General features: G+C 40.8%; 1 protein-coding gene across 2 annotated transcripts in view; it reads left to right on the top strand.

Annotated features, from left to right (window-relative positions):
* Positions 1 to 16353, top strand: part of LOC134350181 (parkin coregulated gene protein-like) — a 246547-nt gene that overhangs the window by 137528 nt on the left and 92666 nt on the right. For both annotated transcript variants that reach the window (XM_063055154.1, XM_063055153.1), the window contains 2 exons: positions 1073 to 1244; positions 6674 to 6823. In XM_063055154.1, the coding sequence (XP_062911224.1) occupies positions 1073 to 1244; positions 6674 to 6823 (322 nt within the window). The remainder of the gene's footprint in view (positions 1 to 1072; positions 1245 to 6673; positions 6824 to 16353) is intronic.

Genomic DNA, 16353 nt, shown 5'->3' with positions numbered 1-16353 from the left:
AGTGCCATCCTGAATGCAAGTTTGGCAGATTAAGTGCGTCAACAAAACTGTGTTTGGTGTGACGTCGTCCACTTTCACTTGACAAGCTTCAGAGTTATAAAAGAGTGCAGGAATTTGGGTGCTGAGGTTCACAATCCTGTAAAGCTGACAAACAATAAGGAACAGGACAGGAAATCACAATGGCTAATTGAATGTCAATCTTTGCCTCAAAAGGGCAGAATTAGTAAGCAGTGTAAGTTATTCTTTATTTGTGAAGAGCCCCATTTGATAAGACTGTACAGTTTTATCCTTCATACTTCAAAGAATATAGTGGAGGGAGATCAATCAGTAGCTGAAGTAGTTAAATTCTGAAGAAATATTCCATAAACTTTGTATTTCCATCATAGAAAATTTAGAGATGATTTTGAGGAGTTTGCAATACAAGAGGATTTGGTGGGGAAGGAACTTTATCTCTTGTGGATGGTCCAGAATAAAGACCATAAGACATAAGAACAAAATTGGGTCAATTGGCCGATCGAGTCTGCTCCGCCATTCCATCAAGATTTATTATCCATCTCATTCCCATTCTCAACCAAATTGGAAGCATTAAAGCTAAGCCTTTTAGGAATAAAACTTGAAAATGTATATTCACATAAAACAGCGAGGGATAACCAGCAATTTCAATATTTGGTATTTATGGTATAGGTTGTAAGTTCAGAGGAATGGAGTTGAAGTATAAATGGACCATGATCTAATTAAATAGCCCAAGGACAGAATGGTCTCTACTTGTCCTTGCACTATGTTGCAAAGCAATATTCTGTGTGTTGAATGCTATTAAGGAAGTCTCAGTAAATACTCTTTGCTGATGTTGGGTTATAGGTTGGCATCTTGCCAGCAGTAAATTGATGGATTGCACTTAAAGTAAATGGTTTCAACTCCCATTGAAAATAAAATCATCCTATCACTAAAATAGGTAGAAGGAGATATATGTTATGCTAAATGTCACTGAAGAACTGGTTGTGGAATAATAGGTCTTAAGTGTATTTGTACTATAATAAGGAAATGTTTCTAAGATGCCATTATTTTCTTGCAGGTGGAGATTGAGAAATTAGATTACCACTATTATCTACCTCTTTTCTTTGATGGTCTCTGTGATACCATGCACCCATATGACTTCTTTGCACGCCAGGGGATACATGACATGCTGGAACATGGAGGCATGAAGATTCTTCCTGTTATTCCTCAACTTATCATCCCAATAAAAAGTAAGAATTTGAATTTAGTATTTCCTGTTCCCTCTTATGAAAGTCATGGTGCTTTTCTCCTGGGATTCTGGGTTTCATGCACAGCTAAGGCAAAAGCTAACAATTGTACTGGTGGTGGTGGGAGTGGGGGTTAATCAGTGCTGCCATGGAAGATGTTTAGCTGGGTTTTTTTTCAGTAATATGTTTCATGCTTGGGTGGCAGGGTGGAGATATGTCTCTACTAAAGGAGGTGTAAGGTGTTCCTTCCCTCAGCTGGCCTGCAGGTAACCATTGGGCAAGGTGTAGCACATGCTTACCCCCCCCCCCCGGACCAGGGTCATGTGAAGCCATGGGAGCAGGTGGTGGAGGGTCGTAGGTGCAGCTGGTGCAGATCACAAGTCTTGGTTTTGCGACCACAATCTCTGAAGCGTATTGCTAATGGCTGGGGTCACCCATCTTGTAAAGACACTACCCAGAAGAAGGCAATGTCAAACCACTTCTGTGTAAAGACTTGCCAAGGACAATCGTGGTCATGGATAGACCATGATCGCCCACATCATATGACACGGCACATGATGATATTTCATGTAAGAAGAAATGGGGCTATTCTGACCCCACAGAGAAGCTCTCCATCCCATGTCCTTCAATATGTGAAGCAACTTGCCCACATGATATCCCGCTTTTCAGAATCCTTCTACAGCCACTTTACAAACATTGCAAGTGATGCCCAAGAGTTTAGACACTGTAAACAACCCATTGTTATTGCTCTCTTCCTGCTGGTGCCCGAGCACATCTACTTTACTTAGCTCTGAAAAAGTGCCTGATCAGAGGACACTTTCCGCTGGAGCAGAAAAAGGAAAGAAAACAAACTTTTAAAGTTGCACAATTATAAAAGATTTCAGTAGAATGAATGAGGGAAGATTATCTACTATGGTGATGGAGTCAGTGACAGGGATTCATCGGCACTACGGTAAACCACCCCCTTCATTGCCCGAAGCTAGCCCCACTATGCTGTTGTGGATGTGCAAAACCCAGTGACCTTGAGGCCACACCACTGTGCCAGTTATGTCGAGCAGCATGGGCCATAAGCAGCTCAATACTGAAACCTGAACTCTCACCCACAGACTGTCATGATGGCCTTCTGACTGCTTGTTAAATGCACAGTGTTGTTTTTATTATGGGTAGTCAGCAAAATTAGAACAAATTGAGATTTATATTGAATAGAATCTGGGGGCCTGATCGAAGCATCTTTCTTTTGGGCAAATCACATCCAACATTGTGCAGAGATCAGTGGCACCGGTGCAGCATCTGTCGGAACATCTCACCAAGAAAGGTTCCTAATCAATTGCTGCCAGCATTGTCACCACTGAGGCACCCAAAATCAAAAACCGGCAGCTGTCAGAAATCTATCTGATGCAAACTCTTCATACTAAAACATAAACTTTCTTTTATGCTCTCCACCAATGCCGTGTTTTTTTTCCCTAGCATTTTCTGCTTCTATTTTCACACAATAACTGAGTATGTTAGTGGCTAAACACAGGAGAATACACTACTTATTAGTTTTGGCACTGTGGACTCAGCAGTTTTTGGACTACCAAGCCAGATCTTGTAAATTCAGCAATTAAAGTACCAAGGTGTTTAACATGATCTTAATTCAATTGAGAATACACTGTGAAGGCCATTTATGGTTCCTTTGGGCTCCAATTTATGTCAAGAAAGGTGGACTGGACATAGCATGAATAGAGAAACCATTTGATGTCGAGAAAACACAGACACACTGCTGTTAATTTAATTTTGCACAAGGAAAGGATGATGAGAGGAATTTACTTTGATTTAAAGGGATCTTTGAGTGAACTTGGCCTTTTCTCCTTGGAGCGACGGAGGATGAGTGGTGACCTGATAGAGGTGTATAAGATGATCAGAGGCATTGATTGTGTGGATAGTCAGAGACTTTTTCCCAAGGCTGAAATGGCTAGCACGAGAGGGCACAGTTTTAAGGTGCTTGGAAGCAGGTACAGAGGAGATGTCAAGGGTAAGTTTTTTATGCAGAGAGTGGTGAGTGCGTGGAATGGGCTGCCAGTGATGGTGGTGGAGGCAGATACAATAGGGGCTTTTAAGAGACTCTTGGATAGGTACATGGAGCTTAGAAAAATAGAGGGCAATGGGTAACCCTAGGTAATTTCTAAAGTAAGTGCATGTTCGGCACAGCATTGTGGGCCAAAGGGCCTGTATTGTGTATGTTTTCTATGTTTCTTCTATGTTCTACGTTTGCATGACTTCTACAGAAAACCAGAAACCAGTTAGCTTCTTTGGTCTTAAAATGAACAAGTCTTTCTATATTATCTTAGTATCAAACAATGTGGCTCAATGTCAAATTTAGATAATGTTCATGGATTATTGTATCATGTTAAAATTGCAATGTAAATGCAAGCTGTTGATTTAGCGCACATAATGGAGAGAGAGAGAGAGAGAGAGAGAGAGAGGGAGGGAGATTGAGAGATTGATTCTCATACTGGTGAAGAGAAATCATTATGAAGACTTAAGCAAATCAGAATTAATCTTTCTCCCACACTCTATTATTAATCATTTACAACAGCAATAAAATCAATTAATACCAAGAACTGGAAATGATAACATTGTGGTCTGAACTTTGCCATACCACTGGCTTTCCTGGTTTGCTATCTTATTGGTAGGTTTTGAGGTACTAGCATGATGTTGCAACATTTCGTGCCAAGAATGTAGCTGCTCCCTTTCCATTGAGTCTGGACAGTTATCTAGACCTTCCCTAAGTTGGCTGGCTCCAGATTGTTGCCAAAGTGATGAATGGGTGACTTTTTGCCTGAGAAGCTGTGGTGAGTTGACTTGGTGCCCATCTTGAAGGGGGCATCACTGTCTTGACCTGGTACCAGGAATCCTGTCATGGCACTGGATAGGCAACCTTGTAGTATCTTCTGGATCTCAGGCTATTCAATGTTTCAACCTCCAGATCTGGAGCTGATGTAAAACAATTTCTCTTAAACTGTGACAAAGCACAGAAATTTGCAGCATGGGAAAGGTCTTCTCACCAAAAGCAGAGATTTTTAATTCACTCATTTTAAATCCTCAACTCTTAGTCTATGGCTTGCAAACGACTGCTCTTCAATTGCCTGGCTAGGTACATTTTAACTGTGAAACAATTCTGCCTTCATAACCTTTTGGTCAGTGAGTTTTTGATTCACTAGAAATATCTGCAAGGTTACCAGTAACCTGTACCATAAATATTGATAATAAATCTATTGATTACACACACCACAGCGATACTACCACTTAACACCTGCATTTTGGAATAATAAATTATGAAGATTGCTTAAGTTCAGGTTTTGAAGTTTGCGAGGAATGATTTCATCAAAATGGAAATGAAGTACTGGGGTAGATAGAAACTCTTTCAGTTGCTGACAGAACCCAGGGCAAAAAGGAATAACCTTCAATTTAGAAATGAAAACAGGAAGCACTTTTCACATGAAGGCTGGCAGAAGTTTGAGATTTCCTTGCAAGTATGGATCCTGGTCATTTGAAATTTTCCGGATTGAAGATGCCAGATTTTTGAATAAGCATATTTGTTAACGATTTTTAAAAAAATATTTCATTTCTATTTTGTTCGCATAGCTCAATCTAGTGACCAAAAATGTTACATTTAATTTACTTTTCTTGTCAGTTTTTTCCCATACTTTTAATTTTACATTTTTGCAGTACATGAAGCAATTACATTTCATAACTTGCCAATCAAAATCTTCACACGAATCCATGGTGTAAAAAAAATTGTAAAATATTTCTTCTTTGTGAGGCATGATGATAAATGTCTTTCTGAAGAAATGTAACATATTTTCTCATTGTTAAGCAACGTTATTGTATCAAATGCTCTCAGATAAGTTACAAATTGAGCCATATGCAGAACCTCTATTTTGGCCCAACAGTGTTCTTTTATACATGGCAATTTCATTTCTCAAACTTTTGACAGTTCTCTCTCGCCAGTATATAATCCTATGGTCGTCATGTTCAATAAAATGTTGTACCTTTCTTCAAGAAGCTTTGATGTTTGCAGACTGATTTCATCATTGCTGGAAAACAGTGCTTACAATTGCTAAGATTCCAATTTGAACAAATGATATAGAACCCTAATTTGATTCAATTCATGAGACTCCAGTCTATTTTAAGTCATCCCAGCAGGCTGAAATTAACAACATCAAGAAAAAAAATGTCCAAACAGGAAAGAAATATCCTCATCTTTAATTTTCTCTCAGTAGTTTCTGTCAAGTCTAATTTTGCAGTGTTTTTATCCATAAAATTATATTCATTGTTATCTAAAATGTTATGCAAAGGTTCCGATTTTCTTTTACTTTCATAAACCTGTATAAGAGTCCTGAAAAATATAAATATTATCCTCAAAACACCAACCAGTAGTTTGATACAAGTAACATTTTATTCATGGTTTCATTGTTGAGATTGTTGAAAAGGTCAGTAACCTATTGTACCAGTAACAATCAATGAAGTATTTCTCAAATGTATACAGTAAAGTAGCAATTTGTAGCCACATTCATTGTTTCAGAATTTAATGTATCTTTTGTTATATTGGTGTTGGTGTGTTTTGACGTCTTAAAGGACAGCATTGTTCAATGTATCAACTATTTGTTCAAAGCTTAATCAGAATGTCTCTATGTCAGCTGTTCTCAAGCTAAGGAATGCAGGGGGAGGTCTGGATCTGGAGGTGTTACTTATAGAAAGACATTTTACTTACCTTTAAACACAACCAAATTGTTCCCAAAACAAAAGTTCATTTAGTCTATTATGCACAAAAGTGAGATTATTGTCAAACAAAGGCAACAGAAGATGTTTCATAAAGGTCATCACTACAAAACGGAATAATCATGTGTTGCCACACAGATATGAGAACAAGCTTGCATGTTAATGCTTTTGTTTGTGACTAATAGAAGCTTACCAAATTATTTGCAAACATTTGCCTCTTTGTACAAAAAAAACTATGATTTCCAGAATTTATTCATTGAGCTGCCTTCAATGATTTCTTAGTAATAAGCTCAAAACATAGATGCCCAATTGTTTGAAGTGAAAGTATCTGTTGTTGTGGAACATTGCACATTAGCACAGTTCCACTAGCCCTATGGTACATGCTGTGATTTGGACAGAGCAGTGAGCAGCCTGCAAAATGAATAAATGAACTGTATTCTGGGGGTTAGTGAGGAGTCAGCTCAAATTGTGGGAACAAATAACAGTCAGGACAAGGCAGTGTTTTGTAACATCAGTGGTGCAATCCATCTTTGGAATTCTTCAAAGCTCTGCTAATAAAGGCCCACTTGCAATCCCCAGCAGAGAATAATTTAATTAAATTTATCCATTAAAGTTTCCTTTTCACAAAGACCCATCGTTCTCCTCTGCCTTCGCTTCTGTCCCTGCAGATGCGCTTAACACTCGGAATAAGCAAATCATTTGCATCACGCTGAAAGTCCTCCAGCACCTGGTTGTATCAGCTGACATGGTGGGCGAGGCGTTAGTGCCTTATTATCGACAAATACTCCCCATCTTCAACATTTTCAAGAATGTGAATGGTAAGTCATGAGGCAAACTCTCACTCGGCTCCCTCTCCTTTTGTTTATATTTTTGGTACGACAAGAACAGAAACTGTGAAGCGTATTTTCTCAACATTACTGTCAAGGACCTGTTATATTCACATCTATTTGAAGCACTAATATCTACTGTGGACTTGTCTGTGCTGTGCAGCTATTCAATAAAATCCCCAATTTTAGCCAAACCCATCAGTAGGAACAATGTGCGGTCAGGGTAAATGTCCATGCCATCTCCAACATCCTTCAGTCCTCAATTCCATCATCACCAACTGAGATAATGAAGCCTTAATATGTTCATAGCTGAAAATATGAGTAATTAGGCTGCAGTGACGAAGGAAAGAGATGCAAGAAAGTTGTTCTATGAAATTATTCTTTTTACATAGCTTTTCTCAGATACCATTTTTTCAGATATTCACTCCTTTGAAGTTCCATTTAGTTACTTTTTAGTTGGTACTGATTGTCTCAGATAATATACTAGAAGATATAAACAATGATGTTCTCAGTATCAATGGATTTTTAAAACTGTCAATTCCCCTCTTCTTTTTGAACTTTTGTGACTGATGAGGTATGTTTTCATTGGCTCTGGGAGAACACCCAGTCAGGTGATCTTGGTCTTGGACATTGCAACATTATAATTAGTCATGTACTGTAGACCTTCCTAAACCCCTGCCATTGCATGTAACAAACACCTATGCCAGGATGCTGTTCATCAAATATAGCTCAGCATTTAATACCATCATTCCCACAAACCTGTTTGAGAAGTTGCAGGACCTGGGTCTCTGTACCTCTCTCTGCAATTGGATCCTCAACTTCCTAACTGGAAGACCACAGTCTGTGCGGATTGGTGATAACATCTCCTCCTCGCTGATCAACACTGGTAAACCTCAGGGATGTGTGCTTAGCCCACTGCTCTACTCTCTATACACCCATGACTGTGTGGCTAGGCATAGCTCAAATACCATCTATAAATTTGCTGTTGATACAACCATTGTTGGTAGAATCTCAGGTGGTGACGCGAGGGTGTACAGGAGCGAGATATGCCAACTAGTGGAGCAGTGTCACAGCAACAACTTGGCACTCAATGTCAGTAAGACGAAAGAGCTGATTGTGGACTTCAGGAAGGGTAAGATGAAGGAACACGTACCAGTCATCATAGAGGGAGCAGAAGTGGAGAGAGTGAGCAGTTTCAAGTTCCTGGGTGTCAAGATCTCTGAGGATCAAATCTGGCCCCAAGATATCGATGCAGTTATAAAGAAGGCAAGACAGCAGCTATTCTGCATTAGGAGTTTGAAGAGATTTGGTATGTCAACATATACACTCAAAAACTTCTATAGATATACCGTGGAAAGCATTCTGACAGGCTGCGTCACTGTCTGGTGTGGGGGTGGGGGGCTACGGCACAGGACCGAAAGAAGCTGCAGAGAGTTGTAAATTTAGTCGACTCCATCTTGGGTACTAGCCTACAAAGTACCCAGGACATCTTCAGGGAGCGGTATCTCAGAAAGGCAGCTTCCATTATTAAGGACCTCCAGCAACCAGGGCATGACCTTTTCTCACTGTTACCATCAGATTGGAGGTACAGTAGCCTGAAGGCACACACTCAGCGATTCAGGAACAGCTTCTTCCTGTCTGCCAACTGATTCTTAAATGGACATTGAACCTTTGGACACTACCTCACTTTTTTTTAAATATACGGTTTTTCTGGTTTTTGCACGATTTTGAATCTATTCAATATATGTATACTGTATAAAGTATACTGAATAAGATTTATTTATTTATTTATTATTATTATCATTTTATTTTTCTTCTAGATTATGTATTGCATTGAACTGCTGCTACTAAGTTAACAAATTTCACATCACATGCCGGTGATAATAAACCTGTTACTGATTCTGATTCTGAACAACAACACTGTTCTTCAAAATGTTTTTTTTTTGGGGTTTGGGTTGTCATCAAGGTAAGCATCTATTGTCCATCTGTAGTTGCCTATCTAAAGGTAGTGTGGGCCACCTCGTAAACTGCTGCAATCCATTGGTTAGGTTTCTCAAAGAAAGGTATTGGCTAGGCAGTTCCAGAATTTGGACCCAGTGACAATGAGGGACCTGTGATACACTACCAAGATGTGTTAGTGTGTGACTGAAGATCATTGGGAAATGGGCCATAAACTGTGCCCTACGAAAATTCAGCTGCGTGGTCCTGGGGTCTGGTTTATCCAACTACAACTGCAGCCTGCTCCCTTCCTGTAGGCATGACTCAAATCATTGTAATATTTTACCGCCTGTTGCCCACTGACCTTTTTTACTAGGTTTGTTTGAGAAAATACTGGGTCAATTGTTGCTTTAAAGTCAAGAGCAGTTATCTTGATCTCATGTTTACAATTCAGTGAGGCAAGAGATTCTGCAGATGCTGGAAATCTTGGGCAACACACACAAAATGCAAGTGGAACTCAGTATATCAGGCAGCATCTATGGAGGGAAATGAACAGTAGATGTATTGGACCAAGACTGGTTCTTTGATTCAGTACTTTGAATAATTTTTGTGATGACATCTGGAGCTAGATATCATTGGCAAAACCCACGTTAGGCATCGATGGGTGACATTAATGACTAAGTTAGTCCTATCAATGATACTTCCCATCACTTTAGATTTATTCATAACAGATGATCTGACTATCACGGTTAAGGTCAGCAGATATTGCCTGTCTAATTCTGGGGCAGCATGATAGCATAGCAGTTAGTATCACACTATTAAAGTACCAGTGATCACCAATGGGGTTCAATTCTCACCACTGTCTGTAAAGAGTTTGTACATTCTCCCCATACATGCATGGCTTTTCCAAAGGCATGCAGTTTAGGGTGAGTGAGGTGTGGGCATGCTATATTGGCACCAGAAGTTTGGTGGCACTTGTGGGCCGCCCAACACAATCCTCACTGATCTGAGGTGACCCAAACAATGCGTGGTGCTGTCTGTCTCAATGCTTTGATGTACACGTGACAAATAAAAGCTGGTCTTTTTCATCGTTCTTGCTCTTGAGTAGGAAGCAGTGAACCACTTCTAGAACACTGCACTTCTGATACTAGTGCTCTCACAATCGTGCTGGGTGCAAGTCCCACGGGTTACATCTGGTGCTGATGAAGGGCTGGAGGAAAGGATGCAGCTTGCAAGGCAACCAGGTAGTGGTGTTCCCATGCACCCACTGCGGTCCTTAGTAGTGGAGACTGTGGTCTTGAGAGATGCTCTCAGAGAAGAGTGGCTGACTTAATTTTGTAGATGGCACATAATGTACCAGTAGAGAAGGGATTGTGCATTTGGGGGTGCCAACCAGGTGAGCTGCTTCAACTTAGGTGGTTAGTGTTTCCGAAGGCTTGTTGGAGCCACAGTCATTGAGATTGGTGGGGAGTGTTGTGTCACATACCAAACTCGTGCCGTGTGGTGCTGGAAACACAGCTTTGTGTATTAGAACAAGAGTCATTTACCACAGGATACTGAGCCTTTGACCTGGCCTTGTAGACATGAAATTTAAGTGGAGTGTCTAGATGAATTTTTGGCTTTTGTGTGACATGAATGTTACTTGCCCCTTACAAGTCTGAATGCAGCCTCGTACTTATTGCATGCAGGCATGGACTGCTCTGTTAGCTGAGTTAATACATATAGAACTGTTCTACGTAATCATCACTGAACCTCCTCATTTCTGACCTTATACAGGGAAGAAAAAGATTGTTGAGCAGACTGCTCAGTTTTTGACCTGCTCGCCACAGTTTCTCTGTAGCTAACTCAGTTAAATTTCAGATCAATTCTGAGGTTTTCTGCAAGTAAATGATGGAGGAATACATTAATGGTACTGCGTTGAATGTCATTTCAAGATGGTTAGTCTCACCTTTAATTGAAAGGTTCATTGCCTGCCGTTTCTATGTAAGACACTGTATGTACTTGACACAAGCTATTATGTTATCTGAAAAGTTGATGTGGAATTGAGAGATTTATGAATGATGAAGCAATTGACGATGATTGAGTCTACAATACTGCCCTGGAAGTGGCCCTGGAGAGGCGTGCTGTTGAATTGCATGACCTTCAACAGCCACAGTCATCTTCCATTGTGTGATGTCTATTTCCACACAATTGAGAATTTTATTTGATTCCTATTGACTTTAATTTTGCTAGTGCTCCTTAATGTAACTCCTTTAATGTTAAGGGCAGTCCCTCACACACAAGTTCTAGAACGGAGCACTCCACAACTGTCTGAATATGCTTACAGCAGACTTTATCCCAGTCCAATGTTTTGGGTTCCTGTTCATCTGCATTTTGAGTAAACAACCCACGCGACCAAGAAGATTCTTCTTTTTTCTCATTTTCATTTAAAAAGCTTTCCATTTCAAAAATTTAAATCAGTATCAATTCTGCCCCACCATTTACATGTCCCATAAGAATTTATTTCAGATTTGATTTAAAAAAACATGAAGTAGCAAGCTCCTTAATAGCTATCCTCTCTGGTACAGCCATATGTAACTGCCATTGTGAGAAAGCTACCGTAAATCTCAGCCTCAAAAATGATTACTATTGCATGAAAGGGGATAAAAATTCCAAAGCCGTTTTATGATACAGCAATTCAAACTCAGCATTGGGACCTTGGCAGCTACAGATTTTGATATCTCTAAAAATTTGTCAAGACCACCACTACCAACAAAAGATATTGTCATTATATAGCAGCCTTAATATAGTTAAACCCTCCCAAGATTCTTTAGCAGTATAATTTAAAAATAGCAAGCCAACAGGGATATTATTAGAAGACTTGAACAAAAAGATAATCTTTGAGGACAAGGGAGATATGTAGATGGAAAGATTTAGGAAGCATGTTTCAGAGCACAGGGCAATGTAGTTAGAGACAAAGAGTCAAAGAACACTGTAGCACAGAAATAGGCCCTTCAGTCCATCTATGCTGTGCCAAAAATTAATTTGCCTGGTTCTACTGACCCGAACACAGACCATAGCCTTACATACCCCTCTCATCCATGTGCCTATTCAAATTTCTCTTAAATGTTTAAATCAATTCTGCATCCACCACTTGAGCTGGCAGCTCATTCTGCACTCCCACTACCTTCTGAGTGAAGAGGTTCCCTCTAATATTCCGCTAAAACACTTTACATTTCACCCTTAACCCATGACCTCCAGTTGTAGCCTCTCCCAATCTCAGTAGAAAAAGCTTGCTTGCGTTTACCCTATCTTTACCCCTCATAAACTTGTACACCTCTATCAAATCTCCCCTCAGTCTTCTGCTTTCTAAGGAATAAAGTCCCAAACTGCTCCAGTCAGAAAGGCAGCCATCTACAACCACACCCTGGCTTCTTTCCCAAAGTGATGTCTCATCCAATTTGCTACCTCATCTTCAATGCCAAGCAACTGACCTTGCTTGACCAGCCTCCCATGTGGAACCTTTCAAAGGCCTTGCTGGACAACATTCCCTGCCTAACCTTCATCAACGTTCCTGCAGCTTCCTCGAAAAACTCTGTAAGATTGGTTAGATACAACTCACCACACACAAAGCCATGTTGACTATCCCTAATCAGTCCCCATCTATCCAAATACTTCTATATTTCTAAGTATTCCCTTAGAATACCTTCCAATAACTTTCCCATTACTGATGTCAGGCTCACCTGTCTATAATTTCCTGGCTTATTTCTGGAGCCTTTCTTAAACAACGGAACAACAATTGGATCCTCCAGTCCTCCAGTTTCTCACCCATGGCTAAGGATGTTTTAAATATCTCTACTAGTGCCCCTTCCACAGGGTCCAAGGGAGCACCTGGTCAGGCCCTGGAGATTTATTTATCCTAATTTGCCTCAAGACAGCAAGCACCTCCTCCTCTGTAGTCGTTATAGGATCCGTGACATTGCTGCTGCATTTCCTCACATCTATCGACCCAGTACCCACCTCCCGAGTAAATACAGATGCAAAAAATCTATTTAAGATCTTCCCCATCCATTTCAGCTCCACCCATAGGTTACCATTCTGATCTTCCAGAGAACCAATTTTGTCCCTTGCTATCCTTTTGCTCTTAATATATCTGTAGAAGCCCTGAGGATTCTCCTTCACTTTGTCTGCTAGAGCTACCTCATGTCTTCTTTTAGCCTTCCTGATTTCCTTCTTAAGTGTTCTCTTGCATTTCTTTTACCCCTCAAGTACCCCATTTGTTCCTGTCTGCTTACACCTGCTATGCAACTCCTTTTTCTTAAGCAGGGCCACAATATCTCTCAAAAACCAAGGTTCCTAAACCTATTATTCTTGTCTCTTATTCTGACGAGAATGTAGAAACTCTGTACTCTCAAAATTTCACGTCTGAAGGCTTCCCACTTACCAAGTACTCCTTTGTCAGAAAACAAACGATCCCAATCCACACTTGCCGGATCCTTTCTGATACCATCAAACCCGGCCTTTCTCCAATTTAGAATCTCAACCCGAGGGCCAGACCAATCCTTTTCCATCATTATCTTGAAACTAATGGCATTATGATCACTGGATGTAAAGTGTTTCCCTACCCAAACTTCTGTCACCTGCCCTGTCTCATACCCTAAAAGGGGGTTCAGTATCACACTCTCCTTAGTTGAGACTTCCCTGAGCACATTTGACAAACTCTTTCCCATCCAGCCCTTTTACAGTGTGGGAGTTCCAGTCAATATGTGGAAAATGGATCTAGTGCTTTCCTGGTGTGTATGATGAGTAAACTCTTCTTGGGCTTTCAGCCGGGTACAGGTATTGATATTAGCCAACCTTTCAATGACAAATTCTGCCATCTTCATCAAGGATGATGTCTGGGCATGTGCAGTCTGTTGATATTTATATCCCTGTGGCCATTGCGAATGCCATCCACAAACTCATAAGGAAGCTCAAATCACAGTTTATCTGGATCAAAGATGACCTGGTACTCAGAAAGCCTGGCGTTTACAGGATTTCCTGTAAATCGGCCAGATGGGATGCACAGTGGAAACCCACATCAAGGAGCACAAGAAGTATATACATTGGGTTACTCAGAGAAACTAGCAGTAGCAGAACATTGCGTTTGCAATGGCTATAGGATTGACTTTGATGGCACAAAACTACTGTGCCATGCCAATGGCTTTTAGGACTGCCTAGTGAAAGGAGCCATTGAAATATAACTAGAGGAAAAGAATGTTAACATAGACTAAGGTCCTGCACTAAGTAAGAACTGGAATTTGATTGTAAGCAAGGTGGGACATGATTGGATGAGGACGGACCAATCAGGAGGGATAGATGACGAGGGTATAAATACCACCGGACTAGAAATGCCCAGGCATCATCCCTGAATATGCAGAAAGTTAAAATCTTCTACTATCACAACCTTACATTTCTTGCAACAGTCTGCAATCTCTCTACAAACTTGCTCCTCTAAATCCTGCAGTTGGGTGGTTCCTAATATAATCCCATTATCATGGTCATATCTTTTGTATTCCTCAGTTCTATCCATAAACCTCACTGGATGAGCTGCCCAGTCTCTCCTGACTGAGCACTGCTGTGACATTTTCTCTGACTAGTAATGCCACCCATCCCCCTTTAATCCCTGCTGCTCTGTCATATCTAAAGCAACAGAACCCTGGAACACTGAGCTGCCAGTCCTGTTCCCATCCCCCGCAACCAAGTCTCACTAATGGCTACAATATCATGATTCCACTTGCTGATCCATGCCCTAAGCTCATCCGCCTTTCCTACATTACTCCTTGCATTTAAATATATGCAGCTCAGAACATTAATTCCAACCATGCTCAATCTTTTGATTGCTGAACTTGTCTGTAAGCCTAATAACATCTTTCTCCACAACCACTCCGCTAGCTGTTCTGGTGCTCTGGTTCCCATCCCTCTGCAACTCTAATTTAAACCACCCCGTACAGCATGAGCAAGCCTACCCACCAGGATATTAGACTTCCTCCAGTTCAGGTGCAAACTGTTCCTTCTGTATATGTCCCAATTTCCCTGGAAGAGGGCACAATTATCCAAAAACCTGAAGCCCCCCCTTCTGCACCAACTCCTTAGTGATGTGTTAAACTGGATGATGTTCCTATTTCTGGCCTCACTAATACGTGACACGAGTAGCAATCCTAAATCACAATCCTGGAGGTTCTGCCCTTTAACTTTGCAGCTAACTCCCTGTCACCCATCCTACCAATATCAATGTCATTGATACCAACGTGGACCATGATCTCTGGCTGCTCACCCTCCCATTTAAGAACGCTCTGGATTCGATCCAAGATGTCCCTGAACATGACAACTAGGAGGCAACAAACCATCTGGGAATCTGGTTGTCGTTCACAGAACCTCTTTCTGTTCTCCTACCAATGAGTCCCCTATCACTACAGCTCACTTCTTCTTCCCCTTCTTTTCTGAGCCACAGATCCGGACTCAGTGTCAGAGATCTGCTGTCTGCAGCTTCTCCCTGGTAGGTTGTATGCCCCCCAACAGTATCCAATGTGGTATACTTATAATTAAGGAGAACAACCACAAGGGTTCACTGCATTGGCTACCTATTCCTTTTTCATCTCCTGACAGTCACCCAGGTACCTGCCTCTTGCAACTTAGGTGTGACTACCTCCTTGTAGCTCCTATCTGTCATCTCTACATTCTCCCATATGAGCTGATGGTCATCAAGCTGCAGTTCCAGTTCCATAGCACGGTCTCTAAAGAGCTGCAGTTCAGTGCACTTCATGCAAAGGTAGTTATCAGGGAGATTGGTGGTCTCCCAAATTTCCCACATCTCATACAAGGTATATACCATTAATTCTGGACTTATTCAGTGCACTAGCTATGTACTAACAGGGAAAAAAACTTCCTGGAAACTTACTTAGAGCCCATGTCTGTGCTTGTCCAAGCCTGTTCTAGCCAATGCCCATTGAGCCCAAGCAGGGCCACTCTAACACAGGACCACTCCAACAATGGCCGCTCTGTTTAAACCTCCCTTCTCTTTATTGGCTCAAGTAAAACTCACTCCTGATGGGATTTGGAGTTTTCAAATGGCTCCCACCCTGCAAGATGTTGCTCTGTCACTCGCTAATTCAAAATAGTGACTCACTCCCAGCAAGACTTGCAGTTTTCATATATTTCGCAATCTGCAAGATGTTGCTCTCTCACTTGCTACTTCAAAGCAGTGACTCACCCCTGACGAGATTTGTAGTTTTCAAAATGACAGTGATAGTAATTGAAGTTATCTTTGAGATAGGACTTTGACAAAAATTATAGAATTTGAAAATAAAGATTATAATTTTAATTAGGAAGATTTTGGGTATTAGGAACTGACGTAGACCAACCAAGGACTTAGGATGATGGATGAGGAAATCTTGATACATGATTCATTAAAAGTAGTAAGGTTATGGATAGCTGCAACTAACAGATGACTGAGGATTGGAATAATTAAGGTATTAAGTCATAACAGGGAAGGATAAATAATCATGCATAAGTGGGTTGGAGGTGTTGTGGAGTTGAAAGTAGGCAGTTGTGACGGAGAGGGT

This window comes from Mobula hypostoma, chromosome 8 (genome assembly GCF_963921235.1).
Source record: "Mobula hypostoma chromosome 8, sMobHyp1.1, whole genome shotgun sequence".
Taxonomy (NCBI): domain Eukaryota; kingdom Metazoa; phylum Chordata; class Chondrichthyes; order Myliobatiformes; family Myliobatidae; genus Mobula; species Mobula hypostoma.
Note: the sequence above shows the minus strand (reverse complement) of the source record. Positions and strands in the feature narration are given on the sequence as shown.